General features: G+C 39.7%; 1 protein-coding gene across 5 annotated transcripts in view; it reads left to right on the top strand.

The window, feature by feature from the left end:
- ERC2 (ELKS/RAB6-interacting/CAST family member 2) overlaps window positions 1-23,767 on the top strand; it is a 782,253-nt gene that overhangs the window by 127,006 nt on the left and 631,480 nt on the right. For all 5 annotated transcript variants that reach the window (XR_001145038.1, XR_001145039.1, XR_001145040.1 and 2 more), the window contains one exon: window positions 12,974-13,390. Coding sequence is in view for 2 of the 5 variants with exons in the window: in XM_012720433.1 (XP_012575887.1) it covers window positions 12,974-13,390 (417 nt within the window). In the remaining 3 variants the exon portion in view is untranslated. The remainder of the gene's footprint in view (window positions 1-12,973; window positions 13,391-23,767) is intronic.

Raw genomic sequence — 23,767 nt, forward strand, 5'->3', positions numbered from 1 at the left:
CTTTAACCCGCTGCGCCACCAGGGAGGGCCAGGACCATTCCTTTTTCCCCCTTAGTTTCTGCTTTGTCTTAGCAAATGATAACAAGAATCTCTTAACACTTATCATTATCATTTTCAGGCTCCTAAGTGGCCCTATCATTCTTGACAACATGTATTCCACAGATTTTTTGGGAAACAAATTCCTCTAAAAGCTTAGTCCATAAGTCCTTAGGTAGAAGGGTGCATTATCTTTCAAAACATTTTTAAAGGTGTTCTTTCTGAAGTCCTTTCAGAAAGAAGAACTACTTCATCCTAGTTGGAATTAATTATCTGTTCCAACTCCTGAAGTCTTGGAACTTGGGGTATGGAGTGTGGTTATGGCAGCTGCACCCTCAGTGGTATGTGGTCAGAGGGCTGCATCTGGGCCAAAGATGTTTGTCTCCGGGGTGGAAATCTGGCTCATGGCAGCTCTGCACATGCTCCGATGCTAATTATGTGGTAATGGATTCTTCTGCAGTTCATTGACCAAATAAGATTCTGTCTGGAGCTTGAAGGAAAAGATCAGGACAGAGCAGTGTGCTGTGCGTTTGGGGTTGAGCTTTATCATTAGCAGAGCTGCCATCTCTGCAGCGACTTGGGGTGGAAAATGGGTACCCACTCGGGGCCTCAGATTATCCTCCTATAAAAAAAAAAAAAGCAAAAGTTATATCTTCTGATTCCTTTTATTACTACCATTCATTGATTCTGTTCTCAATATTTGTTATCTCTTTAAAATGCATATGCCAGCTGTGGCAAAATCAAGGATTATTCTTTCAAAATACTTTGTTTGCCATTGAAAGGTTAACACCTGACGTAGCCAAGTGCAAAATTTCCTGTAGTTTAAATATTTTATTTTGGCTGTGACACAGCCAAACTTATTTTCTCATTTTTATTTCTTTATGTTACATTTGGGAAGGTTTGCATACTAATAACAGTGCCTTTTAAAAATGATAGCTTCTGTAGGTTGGAGTGGGACTTGCTAAGTATCTGATATACTATCTGCTTTACTTTACCACCATTTTGTGAGATATGTGTGTGATTAGTAATAATTAGACAATCTTTTTTTTTTTTAAGATTTATTTATGCATACAGAACTGGGGTACAGGCCAGAGGTGCTGGGGCGGGGGTGAGAGGATTCACCAGAGACAGAGTGAGGAGCAGAACAGGCAGATTGACTGAAATACACTGCTGAGGGGAGTAGTGGGCGGGTCAGGAGGTCTGACATGCCATGTGGGTCACCTCCCTGGCTGGGGATTGAACTGTGCTGCAGTGACTGTGATTGTTTCATAGCGCTGTGCTTTAACCCGTTGTACCACCAGGGAGGGTCCATAATTAGACAATGTTTTTAAGAACGCTGGAAACTTAGATCAGAGAACAGAGGTAGCCTGTTTGGTCACTGCCCCCCACCCCCACCTCCACCTTGCCCCAGGCTGTGAGCCTGAAGCTGGTGAGGTAGCCTGTTTGGTCACTGCCCCCCACCCCCACCTCCACCTTGCCCCAGGCTGTGAGCCTGAAGCTGGAGCTCAGCCTAAGGCTGTCTGACCACAAAGACACTCTTGAGGTGATTCCAATCCAATCTGTAGGAATTTTACTGTCAAACCAATTATTCCTTTATTTTTTTCCTGAAAGCCTGTAATTCTCTTTAAGTTTTCCTGGTCTCTTAAGGAATGTCTATTCCTGGATGTCAGAAGCTTGAACTGGCACGATTATATCCTAACTAAGGCTCACCCACCTGATCTTAAATAATTTGCTCTTTAGAAATTCCTCACTTGAATAAACAGAACCAAAGCGTTATTGCTCATAGTTTGCTTCTTTTTATCTTGAATCATAACAACACTGTATATCCTTTTTGGGGTCTCTCTCTTCTTTTAAATGGATCTCTTGGAGTAGCTCCCAAAGGGCAGGGTCAGCTGCTACAACTTACTGATTCACAGTGGACACCTGGCTCATGCCAGACAGTTGCAGCTTCTGTTCTGGTATTTGCAGTTTGGAGCAAGGACTCATTGTAAGCGAGGCCCAAACTTATCATGGAGATTCCTGCTGCATCCCATATCCTTTTTCTTATGTCCTGTTTTCACAATTGCTGCTGCTTTCAAGGAGATACTCTGATATCTTTCCCTTCTTTAGTTTAAGATAGGTCAGGTTGGTTTCATTTTTTTTTGGCTCAGTTTTCCTGCAGAGGAATTTAATTTGCCACATTTAATGGAGTTGAAGAGAAGACAGTGGTACCAGCTCCTTTCATAAGTATCAGATAAGCCTATCCAAAAATATCACTCTCTGTTGTTTGCATGGCAAGTCTATTAACTAACCTAGTAGTACCATCATCTGGGAGACTCGTAACCAACAAACATTTATTTCTCTCTATTCTGGTGTCTGGGAAGCCCAAGATCAAGACCCTAGCAGATAAAAGTGCCTGGTGAGGGCCACTTCCTAGCTCATAAAGCTCATTTCTCTCACTGTGTCCTTTCATGGTGGAAGGGGCCAAGGAGCACTCTGGGGACTCTTTCATAGGAGCATTAATGCTACATATGAGGGACATGATTGCCTATGACACGATTGCCTCTTCAAGGCCCCTCCCCCTCCAAATAGCATTACATTGAGAATAAGATTTCAATATATGAATTTTAGGGGAGCAAAGATATTCAGTCTGTAGCAGTAAGCATTAAAATATTTTCTTGGAAAAATATTTACTGAATAAAAAGGAAATAATAATAAAAAATAAAATTAAAGAAATAAAAAAGAGAAATAAAAAGGAAACCTTCCATAATGCTCCCACGTTCCATTATTTTTAGCAGCCTTTTTGAAATATAATTCATATATCATAAAAATCACCCTTTTTGAAAGTATACAGTTCAGTGATTTTTAATGTATTCAGTTGTACAACTCTCTCAACTCTTTAATTTTGTAACATTTTCATTACTTTCACTGCACACCCTATACTCTTTAGCAGCCATCCCTCTGCCCCAGCAGTTTCTATTTTAATATATTTTCTTCTAACTTTTTATCTTGTCTATTCAAGCTACTTCCCTATGGTTTGTCTGTCATATTTTTGCTTGTGGGGGATGGCATAATATTTATTCATTTTATCTCTCTCTCTCTGTAAGTATACATATAGATGTAATATTAAAGACCATAGGTACTGTATATATAATGCAGTGGGTATCTAACCGTCACACCAGAGGAAGACAGGAAGGGATATGCCTTGATTCTACTTCATTAACAAAAAGGAAAGAATTTGAATGATTAGGCCACTTAGAAATTACATTAGTCATTTTTCCCTACATGCTGTTTAAATTGTAATTTTTCAAAGAAGATTCATCTTAGACTCAGTTTGCTTAGTCTTTTAAAATTCAACTGAAAGCATTGAAAAGCATATGAAAATGCTGTTTAAAAGCAGAAATGAATACAGCTATAGTCGTGTAAAGATTGGTACTGACATTTCAAACTTTTTAAAGGTTTCCTTGGATTGGTTAAATAATGACAGCAATAAATAAAAGTACAGAATTAAAATTCAGATATTATAGAGCCATTAAAAATAAATAGCATATATAATTACATATGATATATATTTTTATTATATATTACAATAATATATTTTGCCTATATAATTATGTCTAAATATATAACATTTATTTATTTGTATTTAACCTGGCAGATTTGTTTTTTAGGTTGGAAAGGAAACTTAGTATATATATGTCTGTCAAATAACATAAGCTCAATTATGTTTAAATGAGATAGTGAATGAATAATCTTTGTTTATCTAGTATGGTCTTGTATTAAGGAACTACTTATGTTTTGCTCAGATTTTATTAATCACACAAGCTGACTTTTCAGTGTGCTTCTTAGGACTGTAATACACTACTATTTTCATGATACTTTTCTTCACCTTTCAATGACCAAATAATTTTTAAGGAATATTAAGGCTGAAACTTTTTTTGTCACATCCAGAAAAGTGCTTCTCAAACTGTCATATGCTCACAAATTATTGGGTGCTTTTGTTAAAATGCAGATTTTGATCCTGCAGGAGTGAGATCCCAAGTTTCTTGCAAGATCTCAGGTCTCGTTGGTGCTACTAACTCAAGGACCATGCTCCACACATCTTGGAGGCCAGTTACTCTCCGTTCCCTGTGGTGAGCTGACTCAAGGAGCAGGAGAGTATTTATGAGAAAACTCTGTATTGCTAGGACTGGAGTGTGACTAAGGAAACCAAGTAGATTAGAGTGTGTGTAAAGATTAGTACTTCAAAATGCCTCCCACCAAGCTATTTGAAATGATATAAACTTAAGTAGAACTTTTTACCTGTTTTAAAAATAATTTGATGGTTAGTAATCTTATTAAATGAACATGTAGAGGGGTGAAGAAGGTGAAAGGGTAAAAACTACATTAAAGATTTTAAAAAGTCATTTACACTGAAGCTTTGTGAAACAAGATGAAATGCCCTGTCACAACGGCCAGTGGTGGTGACTATTAGTAATGGAAAAATTTCCAGTTTTAACCATAGCTTTTATGATTACATGTTTTGGGTTCCTTTCTAAGTACATTTAAAACACAAATATTTCTTGTAATTTTTGGTTAACTGTACCAGGTAGAGCTGTGTTGACAGCAGGGGTTGCCACTGCTTTTTCCTTGCTGACATTCTATGGGCTTATAGTGGGGAAAAGCACTCTGACCTTCAGGACAGAATGGTAGTTGTTCCTGCGCTCCATGTAAGGCTATTCATAGGCCACTTAATGGGAAATCAATTTTATCCATCTTTGAATTGGCCTTAAAACAACTGTTTCCTGTTTTCTCTTACTTAGAAAAATGCCAAAGTGCTTAGCATTTTCCTTCTCACTGTTGCACTAATTCGATGGTCAAAATTTATGTTCATTGTGCTCATTTCTTTTCCTTGCCCGAATGGGAGGAGGGAGGAGAGAAACTTTAATTTTGGTACTCTATCCACTAACTCTGCCTCTATGGTAAGGATTATAGCACATGCTTACTGAGCCTCAGTAAGCCAGGTGATGGGTTTATGGTAACTTGTTCACTTACTGGATGAGCATCTCATGTAGTCTGTGCAAACCCTGTGAATTAACTGTGATTAGTACCATCTATTTCTGGATGGATAGTTTGATGCTCAGAGTGCTTAGATGATTTTTACAAGGGTGTTACAGGCAGATAGAGGATTCAAAATCCAACTTTTCACCATTGTTCCTACAATCCAAGACAAGTGAATTGATTTTCCCCAGATCTTATCATAGGTTAGTAGCAAAACTGGATTTAGAACTTAAGTCCTTAACTCTCAGCTCAGTACAATATTCCAGTACTGTGCCACCTTATAGTATTGGTCAGTAATGAAAACCAGAACTCCTCTTTGCTTACAAAAGCAACTGCCAAGAGGGCTTTCCCATGTATTCTGTTTTTAGTGTTATGAATCTTGGCAAAAACTCACATATTATCAACAAAAGTGGGTTCTGTAGATACCACTGACAATGCTCCTGTGTGAATAACCCATGGTCCCAGTGCTCCGTGTTTTTGGAAATCACCCATCAATGTCCTTTAATTAGTGCTGGGTGCTTCTCCTACCCTAAAGGAGAAAACCTGGGACCCTATATATAAATGTAAATTTTTTTATACCTTTCTCAGCAGTGCAGTTTCCCCCCAGCACGCTGGGGCCACATGTCTTTAGTCAGCATCTGCTGTTTGTCTTTTCACACACATGACACGTGGAAGGTTTGGAGTCCTGAAGAGAGCTGTGTATCCTGCATACGGGACTATGGAAAAAGGGATCAGAGAACCTGCCCTTAAAATTTGATTAGAGACAAACTGGAAAATGATAAATAGGAAAATAAAGTCACAGGAGAAGCAGAGCAGGCCAAGTTGTCTGCAAAGAGATTCTGTTTTCTTTGAAAGAGTTATGGTAAGCCCTTCCTTGAGAAAGAGTATGGATTTATTAAAAAAAAGTTCAAGACTTTTGAGTGTAAGCCAATTCATATTTTTATATAGCTCAGAGACAGCTTTCATAGCAATGAAACCCTAAACTGCTTTATAGTACAAAACTTTATCATTTTTTGTTTTTTCCCTATAGTGTGGAAAAGAGCTTAAGGTCACAGATTTTTTTCAAATCTGCCAGGAACTCATATTTTCCATGTTTGGGGATAAGACACAGTAGATTCTAAACATCTGGCTAGTCCCTATTTAAATAATTGTGTGTTCCATGCACATCATACATATATAATTATATTTTCATTCTATTTACCTTTTTGTGTTTTAGACATTCTGAAATCTGGATTCGATTCTGACTCCAGTAGCTATTGGAAGTCACTCTCTCAAAAGTTGGCCAAGGCGAAGTATATTACTCCCTCCTCCCCTTTTCCATATAAACTCAAATATGGCTTAGTTTCTTATATTTTCATTGTTCTCCTTTTTTCAAAGTTAAGTGACTTTGGGAGTTTATAAGAGTTGTGTTCAGGACGAAGTTTTGTAGTATCTTTAGAACAGGGGAGACTTTAGAATTGGCTGAAGGGGACCTCAATTTTAGATACTGGCCTGTGTCTATTAACAATATGACTGCAGTGAAAACCGTAGGCCAACCCAGTCTATCTTCTTGTGAAGCAGACGTGGTGCTGGCAGCTTTGGGCAGTATTGTCAGATGAGTGAGCACGTGGGTGTGAGGCATTTTGAGTTTAGGGGAGAGAAGGTCAAGGGCATAATCTCTCTCCCCCCAACCTAACTATATAGCAAAGCAAAGAGGAATGGAAACCTGCTCACCTCACTTTGTTTCCGTGACTTTCTGGTGAGACAATTTCCCTTCTGGTCTTCTCATTTTTCTTTTCATATTTCTTCTTTTTTTCTTTTCATATTTCACTCACTATTAATTGAGCTCCTATTCTATACTAAATTTGGGATAAAAAGCAAATTTGACCCAGAACTTATCCTTCAGAATCTTCTCTCTCTTTTTCTTTCTTGTAAGCATTGCAGTGCTTTGAAAGATATATATTTGCTTTTATCTGGATGTTGTGTACGGGGTGGGCCAATGAGAAAATGTGGCATATGTAAGAGCAGAAATAGAAGGTATCATCTCCTTTATTGTCTGTGACTTGGAGTTAATTGAATATACTCATCTCTTTAGCTTGCATTCTGTTAACCTATGTTCAAAGGACAGATCAATGATTTTAAGTTTTTTCCTTTTGTGGATTGGACATGAGGCTGATGTTAGGAGAGAGACAAGTCAAGGACAGAGGACAGAGTTCAAAGTATGCAGCTGAAGGTGTGTGTTTGGGGAAAGGTTAAAAAGAACTGGGTTAAAGGCCAGCGCTGTGATCAATGTGCCGCATCCACTTGCTCTCCCAAGGGGACCTTGGAGAGAGGTGGAGGACAGCTCTCACAGTTGTTTGCTTCTCTCCATTCCCTCCGGGTGTCCTCAGTGGCAGCTAAGGCTAAGGGAGTTTGCCTTTTGAGTTTGTGAATTTCCTTCACTTTCCTTTTCTTTTCCTTTTTTTTTTTTTTTTTTAAGATTTGTTTACTTATGCATACAAGAACTGGGGTATTAGCCAGAAGTGGGAGGTGGGGTGAGAGGATATACCAGAGTCAGAGTGGGGAGCAGAATAAACAAATTGACTGAAATACACTGCTGAGCGGAGCAGTGGGCAAGACAGGAGAGGTCAGAAGATGATTACTGCCCTATCCAGAGGCAGGCAGATGGCAGGAGGTGTCTCTTCCTCATGTGCTGTGGGATGGAAGAGAAGGTAGAGCCTTGGGAGTTGAGACTACAGTGATGGTTGGGAGATTCTAGAGGGCTCTACAGTATAGCTTTTCCAGGTTGCTGGTTTGTAGGTACCTGCTGTGGGGAACTAGCTGCAATGAATGCTCTTGATAATTGATCCAGAGGTGTGTGGGTGACTGTCTTAAAAGAAATGTGCTTTTGTGGTTGAGAGAGGGGGAGATAATTTGTATGGAAGTACTTGAATGATCTGGGAAGAAGGGAATTGGAAACTGTACATCGTTTTTATTTCCTTTGGACTCTTGGGAAAGGTGACTTGGCTTTGCCAGAAATTTCACTGCTATTGTATTTATGGCTAGTTTTTATTGAGCTTGTCTCCTGATAGCTGATAGTCAAATTCCAAGGACTTAGAAAGGAGGTCTCAGTAAACTGCCCTTGGAGTGCCCTTTGCTATTAATTATTGGAGAGGACCTGGTGATGTGGAAGCGAAATGATAGATTATCTCTTATCCTCACTGTAGGAGACACCACTGCCATTTCTTAAGTTGTCCAAGTGGAAAACCACTCCCTTTTGTGTGCTCTTAACATTATTGGACAATATACCAAGACAGAGTCCTGGATTCCTGAAGACAAGGTTCTATCTTTGTTAGTATATATGTTCTCTTGGGCCTGTCATTTCTAATTTGTAAAATGAAGTGAATGAGCTCATTCTGTAAGGTTTTTGAAACTAAGAGCCCTAATTCTGTGACAGACCCATGGAAAGTGGGTTTTTTTTTTTTGATGTCGTAGTAGTATGCTTGCCTGTCCTGACTGATATAATTATTCTGTACCTGGTACTTTCCAGACATTTCTATGTATTTATTCACTTTATTCATCTTTTTACAAGTAAGAAAACTTGAACAGAGAGTATGCTATCAGATTATTTGCTAAAATACTCTAGTATTTTAAAATTGAAGTTATCTATATTAAATATATAATTAGAGATAGAGGTCAGTTAAATGATTTTTGGAACATGATTGAATTGAATCTACTGCCATGAGATAGAACGAATAATTTCTTCCTACCCCCTCCCGATTCTCAAGTATATGAAGTAGAAAGATGATAAGGTTCTGTAAGGTACATGTACTTTTTTCAAGATCCCTTTGTAGGAACAAGGAAATTTCTACTTAATTTTAAATATCTTTAAATTGAGATAATGAAAGCAAAATGACACATGGATTAGAGAAATTTTTGAACAATAAATTTTAGGTTGATAATCATATTTTGTTTGATCATGCTGGAGTAATTTAATGACTAATAAAATGACTGCCTAGAAAACAGATTTTCTTAATGCTAAATGTACAACTGGAAGTTTCTGTCACACCAACCTGTGACCAAGAACCAATTGGTTAGGATGGCTGTTTCTTAATGTTAAAAGCTGCTATGTTTTTCATAATCGATTACTTGTCTGCTCTCATAATTCCTGCCCCTCCATTCTTTTTTCTAGTCTCTTGAAATTTTTGTATCTTTCAGATACCAGGTGGTGTAATGGTTCAAGTAGGGTGTCTTGGGCTCTGATGCATGGATCAGCACCTGGATGTACCACTTAGTTACCTGATGACTTGGAGCAGGCTATTTTACCACTTTGTGTCTTCATTTTCTCATCTGTTAAAAGGAGGTTATAATAGTGGCCACCTTGCAAAGTGGTTGTAAGGATAAAAAAGCTTGGAATTGTGTGTTGCATGTGTTAAGCCCCATATAGATTTTTGCTATTACTGTTCTTTAATGGGTCTTGTGTGTCTTAGCCTCTGGGCTTTTACATTTTCTCTTCCCTTTCCCTCTTTCTTTATTTTTCTTCCCATCTTTCTTTATAGGGCTGACTCTTTTGATCTTCATAACCTCACATATGGTGGTTCTTCATCTGACGTGTTCTCTCACAGCTCTAGACTGGGTTGCATCTGCTCTGCACTTATGAGGATCCTTTCCTTTCCTTCCCTTCCCTTTCCCTTTCCTTTTCCCTTCCCTCCCCTCCCCCTTCCTTCCTCCTCCTCCTTTCCCCTTCCCCTGAGTATGAGAGAGATGTTGGGCAAATGTATATTGAACGGATAAACGGACCAGTATTCCTCCCATTATATTCTCCCTCCTTCTGTTCTTGAAGGCATTCATTCTTTTCTACTTTCTTTTTTGTTTTAATTTCTTTCCACCACACCTTGTCCCCTCCCTTCACTCTCATATTGGGCATAGGGTGCTTTGTCTTGATTATTGTGCACAGGCTCTGTGAGCTGGGAATTGTGGTTATTTTTATTTTTGCAGAGTGACAGGCAACTTGGCCACCTGAGGGGCAGCGCTCTTGCAGAGTTGTCTTCCACTATCACTGTCTCTCTGCTCAAGGCATTTTGGCTGTTTTACTTTGGACTTACCTTCTGGCCAGTCTAGGAAACACAACCTTATTTTTATTCATTCTCAGAAAAGATGATTTCCAGACTAAATATCTTGATTCATCTTATTTGTCTACAAGTAAGTTTGGAGCATCTCAGAAATCCAAATTGCTTTCACAGAACAAAGATCTGTCGTCATCAAATACATTTACATGACTTGAACACATTTGCATCCTCTGTTTCTAAGAAGCTTTGTGGGAGTGCATGTTGGACTGACAGAGAGGGATGCTTGGTTTTGATGTGCTTTAAGGTTATGGGAGTGAGCTGGTGGATAGTGGTCATATTATTTTATAATCCCACTTTGTTTTTTAATGACAGCTTTATTGAAATATAATTCATGCACCATACAGTTCACCCACCTAACCTGTAAATTCACCCACCTAACCTGTAAAATTCATTGACTTTTAGAATTCATGAAGTTGTACAGTCCGCAGCACTATCTAATTCCAAAACTTTTTTATCACTCCAGAAAGAAGTAGTCGTTAGTAGTCATCCTGTGTTCCCCATGTCCCCAATCTTCCTAGTCACTAATTTATATTTTATTTATTATTTTTTTTAAATTTCCACTTCATATCAATGGACTCAGGTCAAACATTGTCTTTTGTGGCTGGCTTATTTCACATGGCATAACATTCACCTGTGTTTTGGTGCCTACCAGTGCTTCATTGGTATGTATGACGAAATGGTCTTTCATTATTCATACACGTTGGACAGACCATATGCTATTTATACATTCATCGGTTGATTGATATATGAGTTGTTTCTACTTTTTGGCTACTAGGAATAATGCAGCCATGAATATTTGTGTATACATCACCTGATGGATGGATAAATACACTATATATGTCCTTGTAACGGAATGATATTCAGTTATTAAATGAAATAATATATGCTACAACATAGATGAGCCTAGAAAATATGCTAAAAAGAAATCACTGAATACATGATTTCAGTGATATGAAATGTCCAGAACAGGCAAGTCCAGGAAGTAAATTGTTGCTTGGACCTGGTAGGGAGGGAGACTGGGGAAATGACTGCTAAAGGGTATCAGGTTTCTTTTGGGATAATGTTAAATGTTCTAAAATATATTGCCTACTGGTTATACAACTTCACAGACATTCTGAAGGCTGCTACATTTTTCATTTTGCAGGGGTTACTTTCATTAAAAAAAAAAAAAAAGGATTTATAACCCCCATCATTAAATGCATGCCAGTTACTTACTCTGCATTTGGTATTCTATGAAGCACTGTGCACACAGATTAGAAAAAGAGTACTTGTTCCTTGTCCTCTAGGAATTTATCAGTGGGTGTTCCTAAATGGGAAGATGAAATAGAAACCCACAGAGTGTAATCAAGATAGGACACCACTCAGCGCTAACTTCTGGGGGTAGGCCACACTGAGAAAGATCTCGAGACCTCTGGGCACCAGCTGTGAGAATAAAGAAAGCTTTCAAAATGTGGACTACTCTATATAATTAAGACATGATGTTATCCATGCCTTATAGTCCCATGACCTCCTGGCAGGCAGAAGCTATGCCTTTGTCCATCTTGCTTCCTATGCCTAGCAGTGTGTCTGGTTCACAGGTAGCAGTATATGTTTGGTGGGGGAATGAGTAACTGGTGTTTTAGAAGCCTCCTGGATTGTTAGGGGCTAAAAATGCCTTCAGTCTTGTGATTTCCTGCTTTGACCAGCCTGGGGATTGGTTCTCCAGGGAAGATGTTGCTGAATCACCAACTGTCTCCAAGCGAGGCTTTCTTTTCTCACAACTGCTAACTGTTTTGCTTCCCAGGCCTTTTTCCTGATGTTGGTTAAAAAGGTGGATTATCTAAGTCCGGTCCTTCTCAATGTTGTGCTTTCCAATCTGGTAACATATCCTGGACTCAGAATTCCTGGGTTACTGAGAATTAGGGGGGAAAAGGGATGGAATAAAGCTCATGTTTGCTTTTTTTCTTATATCACATTTTTGAAGCCTCAGCACTGTAGAGTCTGTGTAGCTTATGGGTCTTTGCTGTAATAAGAAATTGTTTTTCTTTTTTCTTTTCTTTTCTCTGTGAAGGTACTTTATGTTAATTAAGTTCTTTCTGTTAAATATCCTTTGCTTGCACTGGACTTTTCTTTGTGTTGATTTTTTGCTTCATTTTTTTTTTTTTCATTTCCCATGCTGTTCAGTTACTGGATGCCAGAAGAACCAAGGTTTGTCCACTCTTGCAGCTCGCTTGTTTTGCTCTGCACAGTCTCACCACCTCCTGTGATTGAATGTGTCTGTCTCTGTCTGTGTTTGTTCCCTTTTGCTTGCAGATGCAGTAATCCTGTTTACTAAACCTGTTCACAGCTTTATTTGTAAAAACTAAAGTCCTCGTTTGTGTCTACTTGTAGTGGATGCTATTATTTTCATTTTTAAATGGAAGTGCATTGATCATGGAAAAAATGGATAGTAGAATAAAGAACACCTTAGGAAACGGAATACTGAGTCTGGAGCACTGTAGGCTTAGAAAAGATGTGTTTGTGAAAGTTTCCCTCTAACCCTTTCCACTTCCCAAATTAAAACTCTGTAGCTGTATGAGATCCCTTGTGACTGACACTAATCTACTGTTTGTGTATGTGTGCATTTCTCTTCTCCTAAGACATTCAGAAAGCATCATTGAATTAATTCTCTCACTCCATGTTCTATCCCGTGTTTCTGAAGTCACTTTGGAGGACTTCACAGCGGGCTCTCTGGACCTCATTATTAACATTTCATCTTCATAGTGGGTAGCAGCACATAATGTTGGCATTTGCACTGATTTGTCCCTCTTCTTTCTCCTCTCCTGCTCTGTCTTTATTTTTTTTTATTACAGCACCTGCAGCTGACCATCCAGGCCCTTCAGGATGAGCTGCGGACCCAGCGAGACCTCAACCACCTTCTGCAGCAAGAGAGTGGAAACCGGGGTGCCGAGCACTTCACCATCGAACTGACTGAGGAGAACTTCCGGAGGCTCCAGGCCGAGCATGACAGACAGGCCAAGGAGCTGTTCCTTTTGAGGAAGACCTTAGAAGAAATGGAGCTGAGAATTGAAACACAGAAACAGACCCTTAATGCCCGGGATGAATCCATTAAAAAGCTTCTTGAGATGTTGCAAAGTAAAGGTTTGCCGTCCAAAAGCCTCGAGGATGACAATGAACGGACACGGCGGATGGCAGAGGCGGAATCTCAGGTCAGCCACTTAGAAGTGATCTTAGACCAGAAGGAGAAGGAAAACATACATCTTAGAGAGGTAAGAGCATTCACTCTGGTATCCCAGACTGTGTAATACCAGTTAAGATATATTATCAAGTTACTTTCATAGCTTGAAAGACATCTGTAGTTATAGAAAAATTCCCTGTGTCATCTGCATTGTGGTCCCATCTTCTTTAAACTATAATTTTGCATTAGTTTTTTCTCTCTCTCTCAATAAATGTCCCATTTCTATTCCACATGTTTTTAGGACCCAAGGATGTATAGTGCACATCAGCTTCAAGGTAGTTTATAATTACTCTTCTACAGATAGTCTTGGTGTCATGGTCTTTTAAGTACAGTGTTAAGTTTTAGTTTTTTTATCAATCAAACATATTGCATAGGTGATTAGCAAAGTAATGAGCCCCAATATTTTGATAATTGAATTAGGGGAGGTATTTGAAGAAGTAAAACATGGATATTTCTGGAGAGAATGGTTAAATGTGAAGAATGGTTTTCAACATTTATTATTAGTTTAAGATAATCTTTGTCTGCATCTACATTGGTCTAGGACAGAGTGTTCTGGGTTTTCTGAGTGTTCCTTTTGTACATAGTGAGTGAAATCATCAAGTTCTTAGAGGTGGCCCCTGTTTGCCACCAGCACTGAATGTTGGATGCTCAGGTATCTGAGAATATGTGGTTGGATAAAACTTTGAAAAAATGTGGATGATAGCCAAGATTTGAAAATTTTACAGCAGTTCCTTGCCACTACAGTGGATGTAGATCTTAAAAATACCATGTAGGCAAAATGTGGGAGACAGATCTCACAGAAAATAGGAAGCAATAAAATGGCATTAATATTCTATAGTTATAATATTCGATAGCTATAAATAACAATTCTGAAAGATATTTGCTTACAGACCAAACTACTTCCTGGCATTAAATACCTGTTTTGATGCATAGCATTTCCTGTGAGTCATTTGGTTGTTCAGAAAACATGACTTTCACATTGGGGCTTGCTAGTGTAGATGCTCCCAATTCTCTGATGTGGATTGCTTTTTGCTTAGAACACTTGAAAAGATTTTCATGTGTCTTCACAGTGAATATCCTTCTTGCTTATTCTCCCTTTTTTAATTTCCATGGGACCTCAACAACCTGCTGGAAACCACATGGCTTCATATTGAAATGCCAAAGCAATGTTTTATAGGGCCTGGTCTGTTATCCATACTCCAGTCAAGTGAGTATGGTGGGGAGACTTTTACAATGGCCTACAAAGATCCCTACTCAAGGAATTCATACCATTGTTATGCCTTCCCCTTGAGTATAGGTTGAACCTTAGTGACTTGCTTCCCAAGGTAATGGGATACCAATGTCACTTCCGTGATTTGGTTCATAAGACTGTTACTCTCATCTTGTTAGCACTCTATTGCCTTTTCAACTTGCATATTTTGATGAAGCAAGATGTCATGTGGAGAGGCTCGAGGACAGCTTTCAGCCATCACCCACCAAGGAATAAGACCCTCACTCCATCACACATATTTAACAGAAAACTGCCAACAACCAGTAGTGAACTAAGAAGTGGATCCTTTCCCAGTCAGACCTTCAGATGAGGTGACAGGTTCCAGGCTGACACCAGCTTGATTGAAGCATTTTGAGGGATGGTGAAACGGAGGACTCAACTAACCTGTGCCTGGATTCCAGATCCACAGAAACTGTGAGATAATAAATGTGTGTTTAAGTAGCTGAATTTTAGGACAATTTGCTATCCAGCAATTGATGCTAATATAGTGGAGCAGAAGCTAGTTTCTTCCCCTCTTACTTCATTGACTTTCCATCTGTTTTGCAGAAGAGAAGTAGTAATTACTGATATGATGTCACTTGAATGTATAGTGACTGTGGACTTTGAAAATTTGCATCCCAAAATTGTGGTTAATGATTGCTATAGTTGCGAAAAATTCTTGCTTTATCTGGGGTGCCAGGAATCATGTTGCATCTTCAGTCTGTGGCGGCAGAGGAACCTCTGTTTACAACATTCACTTTCTCTCTTTGTTGAGGTCTTATGGTCCATTTGGAATCATTCTTCTACTATTAGACTCTGCTCACTGGTTGCACTTAATAAATGGTGCTTTGATTATATTGTGTGGACACCTCCATTTAAGTGGATCAAAACACAATTTACTTATGGTTTCATGGGACTGGTTGGTCCTAACAATGGTCTGGCTTGGATGTAGGTTATATTTAGAGCTTTAAATGTCAGCCTAATTGCTCACAGACTTGGTACAGAAAATGTGGTCCAACACATCCAATCAGTTTCTCTCAACATCAGATCAGTGTTGATGGACAGCCCTTATCTTGCTTTGTTTAAAGGGCGAAAGTAGAAAAGGCATCTCTATGTAAGATGGCCTCTTTTTAAACCTGAGCTCAACAAACAAGTCATAGAAGTCTGAAAGCACCTTCCCAAGAGAAGGATTATAGTAGCTTGTGAGAGCCATTTATTACAATTTTTTTTTATTTTTGCATACAGAACTGGGGTATAAGCCAGAGGTGCAGGGGTGGTGAGAGGATTCACCACAGACAGAGCAGGGAACAGATCAGGCAGATCAACAAAGTACACTGCTGAAGGGAGCAGCGGGCGGGTCAAGAGAGGTCTGCCACACATGTGGTCACCTCGAGGGCAGGTGGGGATCGAACTCATGCTGAAGTGGCTTTAGCTTCTTAGTGCTGTGCTTTAACCTGTTGCACCACCAGGGAGGGCCCTACTACATTTTTTAAAGGAATTCTGTGTTCCTGCTTTTAAATTATTGACAGCTTGAAATTGGTCATGAGTATAAATTTTGGAAATCAACAAATACTGTTTTTTGTTCCTCTCTCTGTCCTGAAAGCCTGTCATTACACCTTTCAATAAGTGCCACTAAATGTTTATCCACAATACAACAGGAGGCACTGAGGAATCAGAAAGATAATTCGTGCAAAATTATGAGTGCACAATGGCTCATTATTTATTAGAAAACTTCAAAATGGCATTGGGATAGATGCTTATTTGCTAGGAACTATAAAAAAGTGTTTTCCATAGATACATATTGAAATTCTTACTGCCACCTTATTAATTTATTCATTCACTCATTCATTCATTTATCCTGCCAGTAATCATTAAGGATTTGTTTTGGGATAGGTCAAAGATAACTGATGCAGTTTGATTTTATGGTGTTTGCATTCCATTGGGGTGAGACAGACAACAATAATAGTTACACAGAGAAATGTTATGAAGAAGAGCATTAAATACTAGTGACCTGGGTGGGCCCAGTTTCATGTTAGGTGGTCGGGGAGGCCTCTTGGAGAGGGTTACATTGTGAACTGAGAACTGACCAAAGAGGACCAACCATGAGAGTCTCTCAGAAGACCCTTCTAGTCAGACGGCAATGCCAAGCCTAGGGGGTAGATGCTATTACTTTGCTCTTATTACCTTGGGAAGGAATTTTCAGATTTTTTTATATGGAAGTATTTAAAGAAGTGAACATATTCAAGAAGAGATCTAGGGGTGACTTGCCTTTCTCTTGTACTAGAATTCTTTGTGAAACACTTAGGAAAAATGTTATGGTAGATAAAACAATTTTAATTTAAAACTTACATAATCTGTAATAATATATAAGTGGTTGTTTTCCATGGTCAAATAACTGGGTAATTTCCTTCATTACTTATTCTAGGAGGCCAAGTTTAATGTAAGCAGTTTCCATATTCTCTACTGAGTTTTAGAATGTTCTTTTGTCAGAGTTTTCTTTTTCTTTTTTAAAAAATGTTAGTGGAAAAATGTGGCCCACTGCTTTCAGTGTAAATCAGTAAGAATAACCCAGCTTGAATAAGAAAGTTGCCTGACCTCTGTTAATTTAAATGAATTGGAAATGGGGTTTAAAATATACTTGAGGCTTTACATTTATGATAGTCCTGATTTTCATTTCATTCCATTTTTCATTTTGCCACCTGGTTTGGCTAGGTTGGGGCTAGAGGGTATAATGCTGAGGGAATTGAGTGCTAGTGGTTTTATGAGTCATTCTCAGATAGAGGTGTGGGATGGCCTATTCCATCTCCTGCAATACTGGCCCCTGTTAGCCTATTGTTTCAGGAGATTGCAACTTGGCAGAGGTTGCACATGGGGAAGTCAGGTTGCTTGTCTGTTGTCTTTAGGTGGTCTAGAAAAGACTGAGGGTGAAACCACTTTTTTTCAGCCAGGCAGGAAACAACAACAAAAGATTGTGATCTCAACTTATTTGGAAGACCAAAACCATTACCCAAGAGCCGCAATTGATGTGCTAATGTGAGTTAAAGCCTTGGCTGAAACTCAGCATTACTCACTAGTGTCCTCTGATGCTTTTGGATACCAGTTGATTCCATAAGACATTGTGTGATGTGGTAATAGTTTACCTTGTTCCTTGTTCTCTAGCTTTTTCTGCAGAGAACGTCTTGTTCCACGTAAAGGTTTTAGTAATCAAGTATACAAAATACTACTGATATCATTAAAGAAAAAGCAGGTCTATGTATTAGGGTTCTCATTATTCATTCTCCTTAATATTTTCTTGGCCGGTCTTGAGAAGAAAATCAGGAGTCTTAGGATTCATAGCACTGTAAGTATTAGAATTCTTGTCTGGCTTTATTAGTGTGACAGAAGGAATTTGGAGAGAAACCTGATCAAAAGTTCAAGCAAGGAACATTTATTGTAGGAGAGATGATGCAGTGGGAGAGATGATGCAGTTGCCCTGAGACACACATGCTCAGCTTGAGTTGGTGGGGGTCCTGGTTTTATGGGGTTGGTCACGAGGGATATCGGCTGATCATGGTTTTGTAGTTTTCAAAATAAAGAAGGACCAGGTTGACTCAATGACAGAAAGGTATGGTAATAAACAAAGACCAGGTTTCATGGATCTGTAACATAAAATGTTCGAAGGGAAGGGATGTGCGTTGTCAACCTCCTATGCTAATACCCTTGGGCAACTTGTCTTTCTTTGGTAGCAAGGGCAGAAGAGCGCTCAAATTATTGAGGGGGACAATTGCTGCTAACTCACAAGTAAAGTTTCAGGGCACTAAGCATGGCTTCCCTCAATGCTGGTGGTTAGCGGAGAGGAGGACAAGACCACTTGAATACTTGGTCCCTTCATTTATTTGTTGAGGTTATTCTGAGGCCATTGGGAAATCCACAAAGGCAAAAATCTGTGACCTGGAACTTCTTGAGCTCATAAACCTTTTATTTATGGCTCTTTCCCCACCCCCTTATAATCTTTGCCCAAACTTCTAAACTCTGCCCTAGTCCTCCTCCTCCCCTGCCCCAAACCATATAGCTTCTTCTTTAACATGCTCTTGTCTTCAGTTCTTCAGACTGAGCCTTGATTTTGCTGATGCAGGCACTTCTAATTCTGACTCTACAGCTGCAATACATCGTAGTGCTTTCAGCAAAGCTTATCACAGAAAATGTTCCCAAACACAAGTGACCACATAAATATGACATTTTTACATACACAATCTTTTAGTCCTAAGAGCTGTTGCCTGCATATATCACAGGACCTAGTAACCATTACCTATTTTAATAAAACTTCTTAACTCATCAGTCCACTTCATCAATATTTCTAGGCCTTAAGGCCTGCAGTGCTCCCTTAAGGTTTGAAAGAGTATAAAAAATATTTAAATACTTGGAGAATTGCTCTGTGGGTTATTTTGCCAACAGTTGGAAAAGTTCATATTGATTGTACAAACACAGATTGCAAGAGAATATGGATTCCTTAATGTTTTCTCGACCTTTGCTGAGTGTTTGGAAAGGAGCAGGAGCATCAAGGGTAATTTTGGAAGTTTTCTTTTGCTGTTTTGTTTGATTTCGGGTATCTTTGTTCATATATTGAGCATCAATATGCAATGTACTGTGGGAGCACTATGGGCAGGTTTGTGTTATTTGTTCAGGGATTCAGTTGGGCACAGGGCTATCTTTATCAGTTGCCATACTAAGTAGATGCTATTGTCAGCATCCCCATTACACACCTAAGAAAACAGAGGCTTGGAGGGGTAAATAATTGCTCATAATCACACACATCCATTGTGGGAGCCAGATCACAAGTTAGGATGTCTGGCTCCAACACCTGTTGCCACAGGATGTACTGCTTCTGGGGTGGTACACGGGGAGAATCTCAAATGGCACTTAAGCACTGGGCAACTTGGAGGTTAGAGTAGCTTTACTCATGACAAAACTGGGCTTCAAAGGCAGGAAGAATTTCAACATATGGGGGTGTTAGCGAAGCATGATTAAAAGAGATATCTGAACCATTCTTTAGAGGTGGGAGTTGTGATGGGCTCGGGATGTAGTGGATTTGGAGCAGCCAAAATGCCACGTGTTTGGAAAGAAAATAAAGATAAATAGGTAGATTGAGATGAGATCACTGAGGACTTTCATCATCTAACACAGAGGATTGGTCTTTGCTTAGATTCTGGACAACCTTTGCAGGAATTTGCTCTGGAGAAGTCATGACCAGACAAATTTGTTATTGTTAATGGAGTAGATAGGAAGACACTAGAATCCTGGTGGTAAGTTAGAAGGATACTGTGCCAGCCCTCCCTGGTGGAGCATTGGGTTAAGACGCAGCACTGCAAACTAGCTGTAGCTGCTTCAGTACAAGTTAGATCCCCAGCCCCAGAGGTGACCCACATGGTGCAGCAGACCCCTTCTGACCCGCCTTCTGCTCCCTTCAGCAGTATATTTCAGTCAGTCTGCCTGTTCTACTCCCCATTCTATCTCTGCTGAATCCTCTCACCATGCCTGCACCTATGGCCTGTACCCCAGTGCTGTATGCATATGTAAATAAATATTTTTTGAAAAAAGAAGGATACTGTGTTTGTTCAGGTGACTTAGCCTGCATCTGGATGGTGGCCACAGAACTTGAAGGGCAAGCTCATTCCTCTTTATAGGTAGGATCTTGACGACTTAGTAGGAACCAAGTGCTGGGAGCGTCACAGAGTCGATAGCCCCTGCGGGCCCAGATGAGGGCAGGAGGGACTGGGTTGAGGAAAGATTTCAGATATGCTGAGTTTCAGGAAATCCTGGTGGAGCTGTGGGACCAAGGTTGAGAATACGACTAAGGAAATGATTGTGAAGTTTTGCTTAAGTGCCTAAGGCATTTCTAACTATTGCTCACATCACATATATATCTACATATTTTTGGTTGTGGTTTACACATTTGTGTCCACCAAGTTCCTGGTTTGTCTGCTCAATTTTAAAAGTTGCCTGTCACTTACTCCCACTGTTATTTAAAGAGGAGCCCCTAGGAACTTCATGCATCTTCTCTATGCCTCTTTTCTGAGTATTTAATTTTGAATACGTCATTGCGATCACATGTAGTTTTCATTAACTGATGCCAGTTTGATACAGGTTCTCTTTGTGAAAATGGAACTCTCTCCGTGTTCCATTTTCTCCCAGCACTCCCTGCAGAATGGATGCCAATGAAGCATCTTCATGGAGAGGAGCTTTCTGGAAAGCAGCATTTTTATAAATTTTTATACTCACACTACTGATGACATAAAAAATGCATTTATTTCTGTTTAATACCACTTGCCTAATCTTTAAATTCGAATGCATTCTTCAAAGCTTGAATACAGCATACTGATTTGAAATGTTTCATGTTTTACCCCATATTGATTTTAATGAGTGTAATTGGTTGCTTTTTACAGTACCAGAGACTGGTGGAGCCCCAGAGAGCCATTAGGCACAAGACATTTTGGAACCTGCTGAGAAAAGAAAGTGGAGGGGGTTGGAGGTGGGGGTGGGGTGGGAAGTGGAAGCACCAGGGAGTAGGGGAAAACACCCACAGTTATGCTAGGAGACTGATTACTGTCCTCATTGCCCTCCTCCTCCTGCTTTAGCAGGGTGTGACTGTTCTTTTGAAAAATATTTTTTGGTAACTGACATAATTTATCAACGTCATCATTTCGTAAATCTGCACTTCAAGTAAAGCTGGTTGAAAAAAACTTGAAACACTGGCACTCTGGACACTTTGGGGAGTTTCTCCAGCTGCAGCAGTGGGAAATTGATATAGTTGACTCAGTTATACCAAGATCCTACCTGTCTTGAGTAGAAGTACTAATTAGCACCTTGCAAGTGGAGGAGGCTTTGTGCTTTATGGAACACATTCTGTTTTAAGGATTTCCTCTGAGACTCCTGGTAACAGTGTGAAGACACTGAGGCCCAGAGAAATTAAGGAGTGATAACATATAACATTTTCTGGGCACTATTGAGCATCTGTCGGTGCTAATCATTTTCCAGGGGGTGCATTTTAGTCCACCCAACAATACTCTGGGGTGGGTGGTGGCTTTCTGCCTGTCAGATGAAGAGTCTGAGACCTGCAAGTGTCTGGTCCAGGTTCTCTGAGTCAGTTGTCATGCATCTGGGATTCAGACTTGGGCTGCTGCTTCCAGGCACCTGTTCTAGCCACTTCTTGATACTGCCAGGGACTTCAGCCTGAATTCTGGTCTCCTGACCTCTCGTGCAAAGGTGGTTTCTCTATAAATATAAAAAAGGGGAAAATACACAAAGCTGTAGTAACTCTTTGCCGTGGGACTGGCCTGTGCAGTGTAGGATATTGAGCAGTGTCCTAGGTCTCTACCCTCTAGATCAGGTGGTTCCCTTTCCTTTCTCCAGTTTGGGGCAATCAAAAATATCTCTGAAAATTATGTAATATCCCCTGGGATGGGCGTGAGAGGTCAACATTGCCCAGGTTGTGAATTGCTTGAGCTGCTGGTGTAGAGTGACTGACACATCCTTGTGGTGGTTGGCCTGTGGCAGTGGCAAATGTAGTTTCAGTCCCACCTGCTCGAAGCACAGCTTAAGTCACGGTGCTTCTTGACCCAAGGGAAAGGTACTGACTGCATTGAACTAGGAAACATATATGTAGAGCTTGGGTTTGGGTTTGGGGGGTTTGAGCCTGGAAAGAAACTGAAGTGGGGTGTGTGTGTGTGTGTGTGTGTGTGTGTGTGTGTGTATGAGAGACAGAGAAGAGAGAGAGAGGGGCAGGTTGGGTGGAGAAGGGAGAGGGGAGATATTGAATGAGAAACTGCTTCTGATTCCCTTTATTCCTTCCTGCTTAGAAAAGTAGGCCTGAGAATGAGGCAAGTCCTGGAGAAGAAATCTAAAGAAAGGATGGTGGGGTGGGGTGGGGGTGTTTTGATCTTGGAAAGTTGGGACTTTGTGAAAATAAATGACATTTGATTTTCAGGAATATTTGTGGAAGGTGATGGTCAGGATTTGAGACAACAAGTGCACTTCACTTTTGGACTACTGGAGTCTTGGTATTAATCGGCAGTTTTATTAATGATAAAGGTCACCATTTCCACTCCTGCTAACCCCCAAATAACCTTTGAGCCTCCCTTTCTGTTTTTTAAATAAACATTTCTCTGTGGGAACTGCTACACCTGCCCCTGCTCCCCATCCAGCACCTAAAACTTAAGGATAATTTTGGAGTGTGTTAGTTTTATCATGTGGAAATGTAGTACAGATGTTCCGAATTACCTTCCCCCCTGCCCCCCACCCAAACAAGTTTGACCACACATGCTTTGCTCTAAGTACTATTAGGTATTTTTATTATTACTATTAAAAAAATCTTGCCTTAGGCGGAGTCCTACTAGGCAAATATTAAAATAGCACCAAGAATTTATATATACCACACTTAAAAATCTGAATTTATATTTGGCTTTTTATGCAATTGAAACCTTTATTGTTTGACCCATTTAGCCAAGTCTTCTAGTTTCATCTTCTTTAGTGGACACAGAAACTTTAAGTTCAGACTATAGGATTTTGTTCACTATCCTTCCTGCTCCCCCGAATTTTCTCTAGGCTTGAGTTCTTCTCATTGTCCTGTATATATCTTTGAACTCACTCTAATCACCTACTGAAGTTTGATGGGAGGATTTGGACTGCCAGCATGAATTAGTTCATGTTTTCAAAAGTTATTAACGGAGAAAAGTTCTCTTCTCAGAGAATCCCACAGATGCATGTCCGAGTTTCTGCATTCTTTGTGACCCACATTGAGCCAATGGTCATTTACCCAGGAAAATGCTTCTCTAACACTCAACACATCCCCCATCAGAAACCTATTTATGAAAATTAGCTACTTCTCTAGCCTTAACTTCTTGTGGACTTATTAGTCCCACTTTCTTTTTATATTTCTTGGCCAGCTTAAACATATTTCTAGTTGCTAAAAAGGAAACGTCTTTTGGCTTCAGCATCAATTCCAGAATCAAGAGCTCCCTTGCCACCTAGGTGCAGTTTTTAGTGTGCTGGAAATTAATGCTGATTTAGAAAAATGATCTTTAAAACATTGCCTTTTCTGTGCACATTCAAATAGGAATGCATTGCAAGGTAATTTTCTTTCAGAGGCTGGAGGGAATCTTGTTCTGGCAGAGCCCATCCAGC

The sequence above is a fragment of the Condylura cristata genome, unplaced genomic scaffold (assembly GCF_000260355.1).
Source record: "Condylura cristata isolate star-nosed mole 26May11 unplaced genomic scaffold, ConCri1.0 scaffold00004, whole genome shotgun sequence".
NCBI classification, from domain to species: domain Eukaryota; kingdom Metazoa; phylum Chordata; class Mammalia; order Eulipotyphla; family Talpidae; genus Condylura; species Condylura cristata.